The sequence below is a fragment of the Oryx dammah genome, unplaced genomic scaffold, assembly GCF_014754425.2.
Source record: "Oryx dammah isolate SB20612 unplaced genomic scaffold, SCBI_Odam_1.1 HiC_scaffold_3, whole genome shotgun sequence".
NCBI lineage: Eukaryota > Metazoa > Chordata > Mammalia > Artiodactyla > Bovidae > Oryx > Oryx dammah.
In genome coordinates, this window is record NW_024070187.1 from 34,204,989 (window position 1) to 34,225,174 (window position 20,186).

At 37.8% G+C, this 20,186-nt stretch overlaps 1 protein-coding gene across 2 annotated transcripts in view; it reads right to left on the minus strand.

The window, feature by feature from the left end:
* Positions 1–20,186, minus strand: part of MMRN1 (multimerin 1) — a 106,533-nt gene that overhangs the window by 10,355 nt on the left and 75,992 nt on the right. For both annotated transcript variants that reach the window (XM_040237851.1, XM_040237852.1), the window contains exon 7: positions 13,166–15,151. In XM_040237851.1, the coding sequence (XP_040093785.1) occupies positions 13,166–15,151 (1,986 nt within the window). The remainder of the gene's footprint in view (positions 1–13,165; positions 15,152–20,186) is intronic.

Here is a 20,186-nt window from a genome sequence, read left to right on the forward strand (position 1 = left end):
TCAGAACAGCTATATCAACATGGTGTTCAGAAGCACATGGAAAAAACTTTTAAACATAAAACATAATAACGAAATACCACATTACTCTATAGGTACATCTTCCACCGTCAACTTGTGTTACAACAAAATTACAAAGTCTTCTTTATATTATCCCCATTGCCCGCAGGGTTCACTATTTTTCCAGATACTGAACCCTATCCCATGATTTTATTTACTAATACTATACCTGGCTCCCTATACACACTCAGCACACCCCAGAGTACTCGGATTCTCTACCTTTCTCTCCTTTTTCTTTTATGCATAATGTTTATCACCTTTTACCAGACTATATAATTTACATTTTTACTTATCTTTCTCTATCCCTGACAGAGTGTAAGCTTCAAAAAATAGGAATTTTAAAAGATGTTATGTATCCCAAATATCTATAAAAGTACCTTATTTTATTGGCACTTAATATTTGTGCAGATACCTCTTGAATCTATTATAAATATCCCTGGAAATTTTTAAATTTAACACTTGTTTAAGATTATAAAGTCTAGAAAAGAGTTCTTAAGGGACTGTTGATTATAAAAATGATATCCTTTTTTGTAAAAGGTAGATGTGTATTTTAATTTCTACATGACTGGCAGAATGAGACTCAACAATTTTCTTTCACTGACTTCTTTAGTTCTCCAAACACTGTATAATAAATTTTTGGGTAATTAGTTTGAGAGGTAGAGACTTGAGTTTACATTAACCAATTATATCAACAAAACAAAATGCCATGTTATATTTCCCCTGAAACAGTGATGTTCAAAATAGATTTGAATAATTCAAATTAAATTTATAATAAAATACTTATTATTTCTCTTAAAAAATATTTCCTATTATTTTAAACCAAATAGTGTTTATTATTAAACATCTCAACTAGCCACTCTGGGACCATGAGAAAATATTGAAGAAGAAGTGAAGTGAAGTCACTCAGTCGAGTCCGACTCTTTGCGACCCTGTGGACTTGTAGCCCATCAAGCTCCTCCATGGGATTCTCCAGGCAAGAATACTGGAGTGGGTTGCCATTTCCTTCTCCAGGGGACCTTCCCGACCCAGGGATCAAACGCAGATCTCCCGCATGGCAGGCAGACGCTTTAACCTCTGAGCCACCAGGGAAGCCTGAGAAAATATTAATACTTATTATTTCTGAGAAATAATACTGAGAAAATACTTATTATTTCTTTTCAGATCCACTTTGAAGCTATGCATAGTAAAACTGGCAATTATAAACTTCTGGGGTACGGTTTTCAAATTTCGTGTGCAGTTAACATATGGCATAACTATTTTTTTATGTTGCAATTTTTTGTCTAGATGCGAGAATCACGTCCACTCAGACAGCTGTGCAACATGCTCACAATTTGTGATTTAATAATCCCAACAGATTATTCCTCATGTTTGACAATGAGTACAACACAAAATAATACTACAGTGTTGGGTGCAGTTTTGAAACTTACAGTGTTGTTAGCGACCAGTGGAAAGACATCATTCATTGTATAATAATTAGATCTGGTGTAAAATCTTTGGTGTCAAAGAAACACCAAAGATGTTGTTGAGAAATAGCTCCTGTGCTTCTTGTCAGGAGTCTAATCTTAGCATATGTAGTGACTATGTAAATGAATCCTGGTATCCTGTCCCATTTCTTTTTTATCGTCAGATGCATGTATTATAAATTCGGCTCAGATGAGAATGTCAAGCACATAGCGTTCTGACTGTTCACCTAGATTCCATGGTCACTTTATGACATGAGGCAGGAAAGAATCGTCAGTTTTGCCAGCATCTTCTCTTCAACTATCATCCTTCCATACACAGGGGGATCCTCTGAAAAGCTAGGGGATTCTTTTCTTCTTCTTGGGAACAATGAACAAAAACTACTTCATTTAATATTCTCTTCAACCCTGCTTTATTGACACAAACTGGGGATGCTATCCCCAGAAGACAGGCTTGCTAACCAACTCTGGCACAAAGAATATCTTTAAGATCATGAGCAGAAAAGAGTTTATATAGCAGGCCTGAGACTGCTACCTTTAGAAATGCTGACTTTCAAGGATTTGCCCTTGATCCATATCTGGGAACTTGGCTTCTCTAATTAAAAAGTGTCTTCATAATGCCCTGACTCATTGTACAAATGAGACGCTTTAGGCTGAACTTCTGCTTTCCTTTTAGAGTTTTGATATGTGCTTACGTGACCAGCCCTGTTTAAGATGAAACTCTGTGTCCCCCACAAACTCATATGTGAAATTTCTAACTCCCAAAGGGATGGTGTTAGGAGGTGGGGCCTGTGGGAGGCATTTAGATATTTAGGGTGGAGCCTTCATGAGTAGGATTTGTTCCCTTTTAAAAGGGACCCCAGAGAGTTCTCTCCCTCTTTCCCTTTCTGTCATGTGAGAAGAAAAGAAGTTGAGTCTGCAGTCCAGAAGAGGTCTTTCATCAGAAACTAACCATGCCGGTCTGATCTCAAAACTGTGAGAGGTAAAGTTCTATTGATTATAAGCCACCTTACCTATGGTACTTGTCATAGCGGTATAGCAGTGTGAGCTGACTAAGACAAGCCCCAGTAAAAACCTTAGGAGTTGGATATCTGGTGGACTTCTCTGGGCAGAAAAATTGCATGTTACTGCATGTTTTGGTGACTGGGAAAAAAAAAAAAGATCCTACACAGAAGTGTGACCCTCTTATAGAAGGGAGAGAGCCTAAGAAAGCCTATGCCTGGATTTCTCTAGATTCTGCCTGGGTCCTTTTCCCTTGCTGATTATATCATGCATAATTTCACTATAATAAACCTTAGCTGTGTGTGTAGCTATTTTCTGGGTACCATGAGTGCTTCCAGCATATCGGCAAACTTGTGTGACATTTTGGATACCTTATGAAACACACTGTAAACTAAATTCAAGCAGCAATCCTTCAAACTTTAATTAGCTTATAGTCACTATTTTGTATAGAAGTCAACTTATCCTGAGGCATATGTGAGAATGATTATTTTTTATAACATGGAAAAGCATATCAAGAGCCGAAATACCATGGAGAAAACTCTAAAACTTCTGCAGATCTCTTTTGTGCTTGTAATGCACAAGCATTTTTATACATTAAAGCCTTTACATTTTTAATCTTGTTCTTTTTGACTTATTGTTATGTGATAAGCTTAAGCTCATTTATAAACATGTTGAGTTTAAAACACACTGAGACTTATAAATTAAAAGTAGAACAATGGAATACCATGAGCATTTAAATTATGTTAATACATGGAAATAATTACATATCAAATATTAAGTGAAAATATTAAAGAAAATAAAATATAAACATTGAATGTAGCTGAGAATATTTTATCATATAGTCATAACTATGTTAATAATACACTGTGTTCAAGTTGATTTCTTTGATCCTTAAAATAAACTTTGTAAGGTAGATATGTTATTCTAATTTTATAAATGAGGAAAGTATGTTTTAGGAAAAAAGACTTATTACAAATAAGTCTTGTTAGGCAATTCATTGCTTCTTAGTCATCCACAATTGCCTCTATGCTGTGTCACAAAATTTATAAATGATTTTAAAATGATATAACAGTTAAATGTTCACAAGTTTCTTATTTTTCTCTTTTAAACTGCTTATATTCACAGCAATGATCATTTTAAAAGTTGTATATCATACACTACCAAACCTTTTACAAAATCTTTCTTAAAAAGAGTAACTAAAGTGATCGTGATGAACGAGAGGTTTATTAAGGAGAGTTAAATATACTTGGTAAATACAGGGGAAATAGTTCAAGTAGAAAGCCAGTGGTCTCACGAGCAGAAGACACAGCCTCAGCCATGCTGCTGACCTTGTTACCACAGGATTCAGCTTCTCTTGGAAGGCAAGCAGCCAAACTCTTTCTGTAGGGACAAGTCTGCCAATTGTACAAACAAATCTTCAAAGTGGAAATAAAATCCTCTTGATGTCTATTGGACTATTGTTTAGAAACAAATCAAATATTTAGGGATTCAAACAGAACAGTTTATCAGTATTGGCCTAGGAGGAATCATAGTCAGCATAACTGAATGTGGAAATGGCTCAGAAGGAAGTGAGGGGAAGAGGACTCTGAATTTTACCTGCTATTGCATCAGGCCCAGGAAGATCTTGTGAAAAACAAATGGTAACTTTCAATTACAACTGCCCACTGGCCATTATCATGGAAAAGCTACACTGAAAAACAGCCACTTACTTCTCTCTGATGAGAAGCAGAAAAAAGTGGCAGTATTTGGATTCTCAAGAAAGCAAACTCCCTGGGAGTATCAACTCTGGTCACATGGATTATTCAGATATGGCCAGACTCTGAAGTAGGTATGATGCTTCAAACACAAGCAGAAGGAAGAGAAAGGCAGGTGAACACACTTCAGAGTTTACCTGAGTACCGTGGCTCAGCTGAGCCCTGTGTCCAACAGACCAGGAGTCAGGCTGTCTCACTTACAGGCATGACCTTAGGCAGAGGGTTAGTTTACTTATCTTCAAAATAAGAATAATGATAGCTACCTCATAAATATCAACTGAAGGAACATATGTAGAATAGTTTGAAAAGAGCCTGGGATGTAGTAAGTGTTATTAAATAGTATTCAATATTATATCATCATAGTATTCCTATTACTAGGCTTCAAAGGAGGTTATCAGTTATTAAGATTAAACAGAGACTCACAGACATAGAAAACATTTATGGTTACTAAAGGGGAAAAGGGAAGGGGAGGAGGGCTAAATGAGGTTGTGATTAATATATATACACTACTATATATAAAATAGATAAACGGCAAGGACCTACTGTATAGCACAGGGAACTATGTTCCATATTTTATAATAACCATGAGGCGAAAGAGTCTAAAGAAGAATATGTATAATCTAAAAAAGAATCTAAAGAAGAATATATGTGTGTCTAAGTGAATGCTGTGTTGTACACATGAAACTAAAAATATAAATCAACTATGTTTCATTAAAAAAATTAAATTTAAAAAACTATGTTTATGTGGATTTTATTTCTGCAAATTGTATTTATTCTGCAAATGACAGTGGTTCAGTTCAGTTCAGTTCAGTTCAGTCGCTCAGTCGTGTCTGACTACTTGCGACCCCATGAATTGCAGCACGCCAGGCCTCCTTGTCCATCACCATCTCCCGGAGTTCACTCACACTCATGTCCATTGAGTCAGTGATGCCATCCAGCCATCTCATCCTCTGTCGTCCCATTCTACTCCTGCCCCCAATCCCTCCCAGCATCAGGGTATTTTCCAATGAATCAACTCTTCAATGAGGTGGCCAAAGTATTGAAGTTTCAGCAACAGTCCTTCCAAAGAACACTCAGGACTGATCTCCTTTAGGATGGACTGGTTGGATCTCCTTGCAGTCCAAGGGACGCTCAAAGATCTCCGCCAACACCACAGCTGAAAAGCATCAATTCTTCGGCACTCAGCTTTCTTCAAGTCCAACTCTCATACCCATACATGACCACTGGAAAAACCATAGCCTTGACTAGACGGAACTTTGCGGACAAAGCAATATCTCTGCTTTTCAATATGCTATCTAGGTTGGTCATAACTTTCCTCCCAAGGAGTGTCTTTAAATTTCATGGCTGCAATCACCATCTGCAGTGATTTTGGGGTCCCCAAAAATAAAGTCTGATACTGTTCCCACTGTTTCCCCATCTATTTCCCATGAAGTGATGGGACCAGATGCCATGATCTTAGTTTTCCGAATGTTGAGCTTTAAGCCAAACTTTTCACTCTCCTCTTTCACTTTCATCAAGAGGCTTTTAGTTCCTCTTCACTTTCTACCATAAGGGTGGTGTCATCTGCATATCTGAGGTTATTGATATTTCTCCCGGCAATCTTGATCCCAGCTTGTGCTTCTTGCATCCCAGCATTTCTCATGATGTACTCTGCATAGAAGTTAAATAAGCAGGGTGACAATATACAGCCTTAACGTACTCCTTTTCCTATTTGGAACCAGTCTGTTGTTCCATGTCCAGTTCTGTTGCTTCCTGACCTGCATATAGGTTTCTTAAGAGACAGGTCAGGTGGTCTGGTATTCTCATCTCTCTCAAAATTTTCCACAGTTTATTGTGATCCACACAGTCAAAGGCTTTGGCATAGTCAATAAAGAAGAAATAGGTGTTTTTCTGGAACTCTCTTGCTTTTTCCATGATCCAGCAGATGTTGGCAATTTGATCTCTGGTTTCTCTGTCTTTTCTAAAACCAGATTGAACTTCTGGAAATTCATGGTTCACGTACTGTTGAAGCCTGACTTGGAGAATTTTGAGCATTACTTTACTAGCGTGTGAGATGAGTGCAATTGTGCTGTAGTTCGAGCATGCTTTGGCATTGCCTTTCTTTGGGTTGGAATGAAAACTGACCTTTTCCAGTCCTGTGGCCCCTGCTGAGTTTTCCAAATTTGCTGGCATATTGAGTGCAGCACTTTCACAGCATCATCTTTCAGGATTTGAAATAGCTCAACTGGAATTCCATCACCTCCACTAGCTTTGTTCGTAGTGATGCTTTCTAAGGCCCACTTGACTTCACATTCCAAGATGTCTGGCTCTAGGTGAGTGATCACACCATCGTGATTATCAGGGTCGTGAAGCTGTTTTTTGTACAGTTCTTCTGTGTATTCTTGCCACCTCTTCTTAATATCTTCTGCTTCTGTTAGGTCTATACCATTTCTGTCCTCTATCCAGCCCATCTTTGCATGAAATTTTCCCTTGGTATCTCTAATTTTCTTGAAGAGATCTCTAGTCTTTCCCATTCTGTTGTTTTCCTCTATTTCTTTGCATTGATCGCTGAGGAAGGCTTTCTTATCTCTCCTTGCTATTCTTTGGAACTCTGCATTCAGATGCTTATATCTTTCCTTTTCTCCTTTGCTTTTCACTTCTCTTCTTTTCACAGCTATTTGTAAGCCCTCCTCATACAGCCATTTTGCTTTTTTGCATTTCTTTTTCATGGGGATGGTCTTGATCCCTGTCTCCTGTACAATGTCATCCATAGTTCATCAGGCACTCTGTCTATCAGATCTAGTCCCTTAAATCTATTTCTCACTTCCACTGTATAATCATAAGGGATTTGAATTAGGTCAGACCTGAATGGTCTAGTGGTTTTCCCTACTTTCTTCAATTTAAGGCTGAATTTGTCAATAAGGAGTTCATGATCTGAGCCACAGTCAGCTTCTGGTTTTGTTTTTGCTGACTGTATAGAGCTTTTCCATCTTTGGCTTCAAAGAATATAATCAGTCTGATTTCGGTGTTGACCATCTGGTGATGTCCATGTGTAGAGTCTTCTCTTGTGTTGTTGGAAGAGGGTCTTTGCTATGACCAGTGCATTCTCTTGGCAAAACTCTATTAGCCTTTGCCCTGCTTCATTCTGTACTCCAAGGCCACATTTACCTGTTACTCCAGGTGTTACTTGACTTCCTACTTTTGCATTCCAGTCCCTGTAATGAAAAGGACATCTTTTTGGGGTGTTAGTTGTAAACGGTGTTGTAGGTCTGCATAGAACCGTTCAGCTTCAGCTTCTTCAGCATTACTGGTTGGGGCATATGCTTGGATCACCATGATATTGAATGGTTTGCCTTGGAAATGAACAGAGATCATTCTGTCGTTTTGAAGATTGCATCTAAGTACTGCATTTCAGACTCTTTTGTTGACCATGATGGCTACCCCATTTCTTCTGAGGGATTCCTGCCCACAAGAATATAATGGTATAATAGATATAATGGTCATCTGAGTTAAATTCACCCATTCCAGTCCATTTTGGTTCGCTGATTCCTAGAATGAAGACGTTCATTCTTGCCATCTCCTGTTTGACCACTTCCAATTTGCTTTGATTCATGGACCTGACATTCCAGGTTCCTATGCAATGTTGCTCTTTACAGCATCAGACCTTGCTTCTATCACCAGTCGCATCCACAGCTGAGTATTGTTTTTGCTTTGGCTTCATCCTGTCATTCTTTCTGGAGTTATTTCTCCACTGATCTCCAGTAGCATATTGGGCACATACCGACCCGGGGAGTTCCCCTTTCAGTATCCTAGCTTTTCCATACTGTTCATGGGGTTCTCAAGGCAAGAATACTGAAGTGGTTTGTCATTCCCTTCTCCAGTGGACCTCATTCTGTCAGACCTCTTCACCATCACCAGTCCATCTTGGGTGGCCCCACATGGCATGGCTTAGTTTCATTGAGTTAGAAAAGGCTATGGTCCGTGTGATCAGATTGGCTAGTTTTCTGTGATTATGGTTTCAGTGTGTCTGCCCTCTGATGCCCTCTTGTAACACCTACCATCTTACTTGGGTTTCTCTTACCTTGGACATGGGGTATCTCTTCACAGCTGCTCCAGGAAAGCGCAGCTGCTGCTTGTTACCTTGGACAAGGAGTGTTATTATCTGAATAATATTGTGAAAGTTTTAAACTGATGATAAATTACCTTCTGGCATTAGGTAAGGAAAATTAGAGATACCAAGGGAACATTTCATGCAAAGATGGGCTCGATAGAGGACAGAAATGGTATAGACCTAACAGAAGCAGAAGATATTAAGAAGAGGTGGCAAGAATACACAGAAGAACTGTACAAAAAACAGCTTCACGACCCTGATAATCACGACGGTGAGATCACTCATCTAGAGCCAGACATCTTGGAATGTGAAGTCAAGTGGGCCTTAGAAAGCATCACTACGAACAAAGCTAGTGGAGGTGATGGAATTCCAGTTGAGCTATTTCAAATCCTGAAAGATGATGCTGTGAAAGTGCTGCACTCAATATGCCAGCAAATTTGGAAAACTCAGCAGGGGCCACAGGACTGGAAAAGGTCAGTTTTCATTCCAACCCAAAGAAAGGCAATGCCAAAGCATGCTCGAACTACAGCACAATTGCACTCATCTCACATGCTAGTAAAATAATGCTCAAACTTCTCCAAGCCAGGCTTCAGCAATACATGAACCATGAACTCCCTGATGTTCAAGCTGGTTTTAGAAAAGGCAGAGGAACCAGAGATCAAATTTCCAACATCCATTGGATCATGGAAAAAGCAAGAGAGTTCCAGAAAAACATCTATTTCTTCTTTATTGACTATGCCAAAGCCTTTGACTGTGTGGATCACAATAAACTGTGGAAAATTCTGAGAGATGGGAATACTAAACCACCTGACCTGCCTCTTGAGAAATCTGTATGCAGGTCAGGAAGCAACAGTTAGAACTGGACATGGAACAACAGACTGTTTCCAAATAGGGAAAGGAGTACATTAAGGCTGTATATTGTTACCCTGCTTATTTAACTTATATGCAGAGTACATCATGAGAAATGTTGGATTGGAAGAAGCACAAGCTGGAATCAAGATTGCCGGGAGAAATATCCATAACTTCAGATATGCAGATGACATCACCCTGATGGCAGAGAGTGAAGAGGAACAATAAAGCCTCTTGATGAAAGTGAAAGAGGAGAGTGAAAAAGTTGGCTTAAAGCTCAACATTCAGAAAACGAAGATCATGGCATCTGGTCCCATCACTTCATGGGAAATAGATGGGGAAACAGTGTCAGACTTTATTTTTGGCAGCTCCAAAATCACTGCAGATGGTGATTGCAGCCATGAAATTAAAATACACTTACTCCTTGGAAGAAAAGTTATGACCAACCTAGATAGCATATTGAAAAGCAGAGACATTACTTTGCTGACTAAGGTCCGTCTAGTCAAGGCTAATATTTTTCCAGTAGTCATGTATGGATGTGAGAGTTGGACTGTGAAGAAGGCTGAGCACTGAAGAATTGATGCTTTTGAACTGTGGTGTTGGAGAAGACTCTTGAGAGTCCCTTGGACTGCAAGGAGATCCAACCAGTCTATTCTGAAGGAGATCAGCCGTGGGATTTCTTTGGAAGGAATGATGCTAAAGCTGAAACTCCAGTACTTTGGCCACCTCATGCGAAGAGTTGACTCCTTGGAAAAGATTATGATGCTGGGAGAGATGGCAGGCAGGAGGATAAGGGGACGACAGAGGATGAGATGGCTGGATGGCATCACTGACTTGATGGATGTGAGTCTGGGTGAACTCCGGGAGATGGTGATGGACAGGGAGGCCTGGCGTGCTGCAATTCATGGGGTCACAAAGAGTCAGACACGACTGAGCAACTGAAGTGAACTGAAGGGAATAATGTGGCTGAACTATATTTACCATATCATAGCAAAGGTCAAAGGAAACAGCCAAATTTAAGTAGTGTTTCAGTGTGCCTCACAGCTGGTATCAAAGCAAGTAGTACATTTTGCAATTGGTTTATTCTTATAGGAGAATTTAGCCTGAATCCACTGATTTTATTACCTTACATATATTTTACCTGCTCAGCTGTCCAATGAATGCCACTAGTTTCATGGCTCATAGAAGCAGACCTGGCTTAATGAACATGAGTATCTATGCATCCACTTGAAAGGGCCCCGCATATTACGTTGCTATTCCTGCATAAAGTGAATATCTACACCACATATGAAATTAGGCCCATAAATCTCCATTGCCCTGACATCATTATGGGTTATATTTACAAAGATATAATAAAGAATTTTTAATTAATTATTAACTTTAGGTCTATAAAAATTCTACTTACAATAAATAAAGAAACCAGAAGTAATTATATCAAAGCATCAGTAAAAAAAAAGAATCAATACTAAGTTAATTGTTAGCCCATTAATATACTGGTATATAAATACTCAATGCAATTTTTATAAGCTCCTAGCATGCATTCTTTATAATGAAAGAATATGAAACTTTGTTAATTTTTTGTTTTCTATTGAATCTCTTAATTTTGAAGGTATTTAAATGTATAGTTGCTGTTTTGATACAGGTATTTTTTTGATTTAAGGGGGGAAAAGACATGGCTTACCTGGTGTATGGTCACACATCCTATGGAGCTTAACAAACTCATTTGCAGTGTCCACAGAGGAAAGACCAAGGATTAAAATAATATGGAGGAAGAACAACTTATTTTTCCTAAAATTATTATTATAAGAACATCTTGTATTGAAACACTGCCTTTTCTTGGAAATATGTAAAGCCTAAATAATTGTTCTGTGATCCCATAGGGTGGGATTAGTTCTCCTGAGTCAGATTAATTTGAAAGGAGTCATACATAAATAAACACAATAGTTTAAATAGTGAAGAGATATCTCAACTTTGTATTATTCTGTGATTTTTAATATTATCAGAACATTCAGAGATAAAACATGAAGGGTCATATTATTCTAGGATAATGATTACCCTTTTGTAATTATAAAACAGTAAAGTACAAAATTCATCCAAATTAATGTATAATTTAACAGCAGACTTGTATGAGAGGTACACTGCCATTTCTTTTAGGAATAGTATTCTTTTCATTGTGAAAAGATTATTTAATGTTACTCATATGCCAAACATCTCAATAAAACACTTCTTTCATACAGAGAGACTATTAAGTAGTTTATATGCACTACAATAAATTCCTCTTTCCTCTCAAATGTATGCTTCCCCTCTGGTGTTTACAATATTTGTCAATGGTACTTCTACCCTCTCATTTCCCAAGTGCAAAACCACAGAATATTCTACTTTTCTCCCCTTTCCAAGTGCCATGCATTCAGGCTGTGAATGGCTCACATATATATATATATATATTTTTTTTTTTTTTTAAATGATACAGTCTGTGACTGATACAGTCTGGGACTGGATATTTCTGCTAATGAGCTCAGCAAAATACTTATTGCAATTCCATCACATGAATGGAATAATCTGGGATTCAGAGAGGTGAACTTACTCAAGGCTACACAGACATACTGAAACAACTAGGACTGGAATCATGTGTTGTTGTTCCTTAGACCATTAATTTTCCCAGTATCTTTTCATTTCTGCTAATATTACTTTTACATTATTCATACCCATCTCCTCTGATTCAGCTACCTGTTCCCAAGATCTGGTTCTTACGATTTTGCCAATAATGTCCTAACTTGTACTCTAGTTTCATGCTACACACAACTACTGGCTTCATGCTCCTGAGACAGTTCTCACCATACCCCAACCCTTTGCCCAAAATTTCCAAAGACCACTCTTTACAAAATCATATCTACCTGCCTGAAATGTATCTCCCAAAATTTGTAGGTTGAAATACTAACCCCCACTGTTGATGATATTAGGAGGTGGGACCTTTGGAGGTGCTTTGGAGATGAGGGTTGTGCCCTCATGAATGGGATTAGTGTTCTTATCAAAGACCTCACAGGCTCCCTCACCCCTTCTGCTATGTGAGGATACAGCTAGTGGTTACCAGAACCAAGTGAACCAGGAAAAGGGCCCTCACCAGACTGTTACTATGAAGTGAAGTGAAGTCACTCAGTCGTGTCCAACTCTTTGCAACCCCATGGACTGTAGCCTACCAGGCTTCTCTGTCCATGGGATTTTCCAGGCAATAGTACTGGAGTGGATTGCCATTTCCTTCTCCAGGGGATCTTCCTGACCCAGGGATCGAACCCGGATCTCCCTCATTGTAGACAGACGCTAGACTGTTACTATGCTGGCACCTTAATTTTAGTTTCCCCAGCCTTTACAATGTTGAGAAGTAAATTTCTGTTGTTTATAATCTACCCAGTCTGCGGAATTTTGTTAAATAGCCCAAAGGGATTAAGATACTTAGCTTGTCATTCAAGGCCTTCTATCATCAGCCCAAACTGAATTCCTGCTCACTGTACATTCACTGGGCCAGTCATTCAACAGAGATACTCTGAGTTCCTATGGCACACCAAACATTTTGCCAGGTAACACCAAAACGAACAGGACACAATCTAGTCTTATTCACCAAGGAGCTTGTTGTCTAATAATAAATTCCTTTAATTACATATGCAAAGAAAATGTTATACAAGGGCAAGCTTGATTGTTTTCTAGGGGGCTTGTCAGAAAAAAAGTTAAGACATATAGAACAAGTATTTACTCTAGAAGCATTTGTTTTGTATTGATAACTGCTTTACACAGGATGAAATAAGATTCAAATAATATATCAGAGATCTTTGAATTACTTAACTATTTGTCCAAGCTCAGTTAAGTGCCAAAGCTTATGATCTTGCTAAACAACACATATCTACTAAATAGACTTAAATAGGAAAATGATTAAAAGTTATTTTTTGATAATAGCTTACCAGGAAGTAGAATGTTGTCTGTGTTTCTTTGGGCCCGGCCTATCTGGACAGTTGTGAGGTTCACTGTTGTTTTAAGAGTATTTGGTTTCTTCAGTGATGTTTTTGTCTGCTTCTGTAACTTGACAATATTTGCAAGACTACTGGACAATGATTGATTTATATACCAAGTTAAATTAGATAGGACAATTTGAGTTTTTATTTCAGTTACTGATTCCACATATTCTGTCAGACTTTTCTGAAGAAGTTGTATATTTGGTAGGGAATCTTTTATCCTCTTGGGTATGGTAGCATTTAGTTCTGATACACTTCTAGAAGCATCATGACATATTGTTACTACTTCATAGAGAGTCTTGTTAATTAAAGAGAAATTAATAGAAAGATGGATGGATTTTGCTTCTAGTGCTTTAAATCTGGAATTTAAGACCTGCAGTTGTAGAGCCTGGTTGCTCTCATTTGTAGCTGCACTGTCTTTTTTTAGTGAAACATAGTAAGGTATGAGCATCTTGGTCACTTTAGACTCAATGCCTTGCAATCGAGTTTCAAATTTTTTGGAAATTTTTGTGGCTGAGAGTATTTTTTCCTCCAGATGACTTATATTTTGCTGGAATTTTATCACTTGGGAACTGGTTTCATTGAACATTTGAGAAATCTTTTGAAAGTTGGATGGCCTTAGTTTTTCATCTTTAGGAATATATGCAAGGGCCTTGGCAACTTGCAGAACGAAGTTATATCTCTGACTGTCATTGATCAAAATCTGAATAGAGTCATTCAAATTTTGGAACTGAGAAATAAATGTCAATATAGTGTCCATATTTTGGGTACATTTATGATGGATGTCTGGATTATAGTTTATTCTATTTAAAGTTTCTTTTAATACATAGTTGTCTTGAATAAAATCAATGGCATCATTTACAATAGTTATTGTCTTATTTATACCATCTTCCATTTCTAAGGCATGTTCATCAATACGTCTCTCTAAGGCATCCCCACGACTCTGTACTTCATTTCTAAGTAAGTTGTATCTTCTTGTAAGTTCTTTGGTAAGTACATTAAGACTGTTAACAGCCCTAGTCAGACTTTCCACTTTTTTCTTTGTAGCTACTACTTCCTTTGGTTGTTCATAAGTCATTGTCTCTCTCAAGGATGCTCCCTGCTCGAGCAAAGGTTGAAGAATCTCCATATCATAAGTCAAATCATTTAGTTGCTCATTCATTTTATCCATTTTATTGTCCATTGGAAAGAGAAACTCAACCAATGTTTGGTTTAAAACTTGTAAATTCTCTTCTGTGTCCTTAATTTGAACTTTAAAATCATCTCTGTACTTGGATAACATGTCTTCACATTCCTCCCTGACAGATTCTTTCTCCATCTCCAAAGCAAGGGTGAGATTGTTTATCTTGCTGTCTTGGGCATGCAAATCATCAGATATCTGCAACAACATCAAACCTTGCTTCTTTATATTCTGATGTAGAGTAGATACGTATTCAGTGATGTTATTGCTAACTGATACAGGAACTGGAACAGTCTTCTGATTTGATGCTTGTTCAGTTGATAAAAGATGCTCTTGCACTTGCTTCATTTTAGAAAGGGTCTTGTTGAGGGAGTCATAATATAGAATTCTTCTGGAGCGCTCCTGTTCTAGAGCATCTTCTAAATGAGTCTGCTTTGCTTCTAATTCCTTAATAGGCCTCTCACACATAAAGGTCATTTCTTGTCTTATATTTACAATGTGATCTTTCAGGTCCAGTGTATCAGTTGAAGTAGGCCTATTTTCTTGCATTAAAACAGACTTTTGCTGGACTGCTACTGAAATTACAGATTCATTAACTTGTTGAATTATTTGTCTGACATTTTCAAGTTCCTTGGAGACGGTTGATACAGTCTTGAAGAGTTGTGCTACGGTCTCTTCTATGTCAATTTGAAAAATTTTAAATTGTTCTCTTACTATTTCTTTTACCAGATCATTAATGCTTTTGGACTTTAGGCCTGGCGAAAGAAATAAGAAACAACAATAAACGACATACAACTTTAACTGTGTAAACTCTTTATATCTCTAAAAAGATAAAAGTTTGTGACTAAACATTAATGACATGAAGTAAAAATATTTCTTGACTACATTGCTTATGAAATTTAAAAAAAATTACTGGCATTCCTACAAGGTGATCACTTCTTAATTGGTAAGTCTGAGGGGTAAAAAAATTAGTTGCAGGTAGTACACACTAGAACTGTAGAACTAAGTTTCTTTGGACAAAAAGACATGAAGGAAATACGATGGACTTCAGTTAACAGACCCTTGTATGCAATGATTCTAGCCTTAGTTTTATATGAAAATAAATGGTTTGGGGCTTTCTGCCTTAGTACCTAATGTTAGCTCGTGACTGTTTATTAGCTTTCTAGTACAGTTGACCCTTGAACAAAGCAGGGATTGGAGCACCAGCCCTCTGCACAGCCAAAACTCCACATATTATCTGTAGTGGCCATCCATTATATCCAAGGTTCCTCTGAATCCCTGGTGGCTCAGTGGTAAAGGACCTGCCTGCCAAAGCAGGAAACATGGGTTTGATCCCTAGGTTAGGAAGATCCCCTGGAAAAGGAAATGGCAACTCACTCCAGTATTCTTGGCTGGAAAATCCTGGCGTGTTACAATCCATGGAGTCACAAAGGAGTTGGACATGACTGAGTGACTACACAACAAATCTCTGAATCCACAATTCCACATCCTTAGATTAGACCAAGTAACTGTGGATTGTGAGGCACTGTAGTAAGTACTACTGAAAAAAAGTTTGCTTATGCTTATGTAAGTGGGCCCAGGAGATTCAAACCTATGTTGATAAAGGGTCAACTGTAATTAGGTTTCAGAGCTTGTATTTTGTGCTTCTAAAACTTAATATGTTGACTGCAGAAAGAAATTTCATGAGGTTCCCAAATGAGGAGCAATAAGAAGTAATAATCAAAATTCAACAGTAGTTCATAAATACGAATGAAATAAAAATAACGAGATGTTTGGGGAACCACAAAACTAAGTCAAACAAAGAGAGAAATTTAAGATATAGATGACCTGTCATAACATGATGTTAATTCTTTTTTAGGTGATTTTATTTCTTTATTTTTAGTTTGATAATTCTTTAATTTTTTTATTGAAGTATAGTTAATTTACAATATAATTACATTAACGCTTAACAAAAAGGGGAGAGGAAACTTGCCATTAATAAAGTACATACTAATACCTCCCTTTTAGAAAGAACAGATTGATCACAAACCAGAATTATGGACATCTAAAAAGCAGCATTAAAAAAAAGGAAAAAGAGGAAAAAACTCTTGAACTATTCAGAATCATTTAAAACAGGAAATAAATATTTTTAAAATGTAAAAACAGACAAACCAGTTACATACAAAAAAACAAAGTGGAAAAACTAAAACATATTTGAGGCATATTTATAGTATGTGGCAATGAAACAGATATAAATGGAAGATATGTCCATTCAAATCCAACAAGTAGCCAGCATTTATAATGTAAAATACAGGCAACATATTACAAGGTATTTTAAATTGTAGGTCTGCACAATGGAGTATTGTGAAACAAGTTATGGCTACTATGAAAAATGGCTTCAAGAAAATGATTAGCGAATAAAACTATGTAGTCTCAACATGTCCCTATTTTTAAAGCAAGTTTTAAAAAGTATTAAGTTGCTTGAGAGACTTACATAAAGCATATTGTGAAACAGCAATTATATCAAATGGAATGATGTATTGCTTGAGCATCTTTATACTTGATAATTAATGTGGTACAAAGGCAAAGCTGTGAATGGATAAATATTTCCTTAGAAATCCTAAATACTAAAGATGAATGTTTTTAATAGATCTTTTAGGGTCTAGGATTTCTAGAGCACAAAATTTACATTTCTAAACCTATTGGACACTGAAATAAACTTGGTCTAAAAACTATAAGTAAGTGAAAATCAACTTGTATGTAATAGAAAAAAAAAGCATGTGAAGTATGAAATAGTAATCAGTGACACACAGCACCAAAATACTAAAGAAAAGCTAAGTTTATTAGAAAAGATTAAATAGCTACAGTTAAGATAAATTATACTGAAACAGTCTAGCTTTTGCATTTACTAACATGAACAATTATACCAAGAAAGGTTTTAAAGTATTTTTATTTTTTAAATTTTACTTAGCATTTGACACACCACTCATTTATATAACAAATCTTCATTGAGTATATTCTAGATGCTACATAGAAAATGAAATTTGGCCAATGAGGTTTATGACATTTAAAACAGAATATGGTAGCTTCGCTGAGTGTAAGGCACCACTGAATAGAAAAGATATTTTTATGGCACTTTATATAGAATCATTTAGTCATTTCCTGTTAGTTAAAATCATCTTTAATTCTCATGGCAACAACTAGAAGAAACACAATAAAGTAATTAAGGTTAGGAATCAGACTTCTCTGAAATTTATAACCTAACAATTTTGGCTTTAAAATGTTTTTCAAGATTGACAAGGTAGGGGCAGCGGTCTTAAGATGGAGGAATAGGACCAGGAGACCACTTTCTCCCCTACAAATTCATTGAAAGAACATTTGAGCACCGAGCAAATGCCACAGAACAACTTCTGAATGCTGGCAGAGGACATCAGGCACCCAGAAAAGCAGCCCATTGTCTTCAAAAGTAGGTAGGACAAAATATAAAAGATAAAAAGAGAGACAAAAGAGGTAGGGACAGAGATTTGTCCTGGGAAGGGAGGCTTAAAAAAGAGAGAAGTTTCCAAACACCAGGAAACACTCTCTCTGGCAAGTCTGTGGTGAGTCTTGGAATCTCAGAGGGCAAAATAACCAGGAGGAAAAATAAATAAATAATTTAAACCCACAGATTATGTGCCTAACAGCAACTCTCAGCAGTGCAACAGCCCAGATGCTCACATCCCCCACTAGTAAGCAGTGGGTGGAGGGGGAGGTGGGAGGGGGTGGGGGGGTGGGGGTGGAGCCGGGCGGGGACAAGAACAGGGAGGAGTGGGCGGCATTGCTTAGGATAAGGACTGGGCCTGAATGCCCTGAGGGCAATCTGAAGGAACTAGCTTGAGATAGCAATCCAGACTGTGGGATAGCTATCCCGCAATCCAGGGAAGAGCCTTAACCACCACCAGGCACGCTAGCAGAACAAAGGACTGAGCACAGCTAGCCGGCTGCAGACCAGCCCATGAGGTGGGGGTGGTGGGGTGGGGAAGCCAGAGCCAGAAGGGGGTAATTGCAGCCCCAGAGAGGCATCCTATACCAAACTGAAAGCAGACTTTGTTGCTAACCAAGACTTCTTGGGATTCTGGACAGTCAACATCTGCCGGGAGGGTCTCAGCTAGAGATCAGCTTCTCGAAGAGACACACGGCACACCTGAGAAGGCGCGCCCGTTGTACACCCACAAAACAGAGTGGCTGGGATGGGGGAGGGGATAAGTTGCAGCCTTCAACTGGGGGCAACTATGTGTGCCAAGGACCTGGTCACCTGAGATGCTCGGACCTGGGATGGGCACAAAACGCAGGCCCAACCAAGTCTGCGCCTTTGTGGAGTACCCAAGAAACTGAACCTGAACCTGAGCTGCTTAGACCTGGGAAGTGCATGCAAACCAGGGCCCACATCAGACAGTTCCCAGCAGAGCAACCTAGAGTCTGAGCAGTGTAGACTGGGAAAACACATACGCTGTGAGCGGGGGCAAACCCATTGTGGCTGAATCACTGTGAATACATGCCAGTGATATTTGTTGGCAGTGTTCCTCCCTCCCCAAAGCACGACTGAACAAGCGAGCCTAAAAAAAAGTGACCACCACTGCGCCCCTTGTGTCAGGGTGGAAAATAGACACTGAAGAGACTAGCAAACAGAAGAAGCTAAAATAAACAGAGGGAATCGCTTTGGAAGTGACAGGTGCAATAGATTAAAACCCTGTAGTTAGCACTGACTACATAGGAAGGGGCCTATAGACCGTGAAAAGTACAAGCCGGACCAAGGAACTATCTGAAAATGAACTGACCCCACACTGTCTGCAACAGCTCCAGAGAAAGTCTTAGATATATTTTTACTATTATCATTTTTTAAAGTAAAAAATTTATTTATTTTATTTTATTTTATTGTTATTTTTAAGTCCCCATTACTCCAATAATTTTCATTTTTATAAGCTACTATTACCTTGCAAAAAAAAAAAAAAAAAACAAAACCTATTTTTTAAAGCAATCTTCAAAACCAAAAGCTGGTTCTTTGAGAGAATAAATAAAATTGACAAAACATTAACCAGACTCATCAAGAAACAAAGGGAGAAAAATCAAATCAACAAAATTAGAAATGAAAATGGAGAGATCACAACAGACAACACAGAAATACAAAGGAACATAAGAAACTATTATCTGCAACTATATGCAAATAAAAAGGACAACTTGGAAGAAATGGACAAATTCTTAGAAAAGTACAACTTTCCAAAACTGAACTAGGAAAAAATAGAAAATCTTAACAGACTCATCACAAGGATGGAAATTGAAACTGTAATCAGAAATCTTCCAGCAAATGAAAGCCCAGGTCCAGACGGCTTCACAGCTGAATTCTACCAAAAATTTTGAGAAGAGCTAACACCTATCCTACTCAAACTCTTCCAGAAAATTGCAGAGGAAGGTAAACTTCCAAACTCATTCTATGAGGCCACAATCACCCTAATACCAAAACCTGACAAAGCTGCCACCAAAAAAGAAAACTACAGGCCAATATCACTGATGAACATAGATGCAAAAATCTTTAACAAAATTCTAGCAAACAGAATCCAACAACATATTGAAAAGATCATACATCATGACCAGGTGGGCTTTATCCCAGGGATGCAAGGATTCTTCACAAATCAATCAATGTGGTACACCACATTAACAAATTGAAAGATGAAAACCATATTATTTTCTCAATAGATGCAGAGAAAGCCTTTGACAAAATTCAACATCCATTTATGATATAAACCCTCCAGAAAGCAGGAATAGAAGGAATAT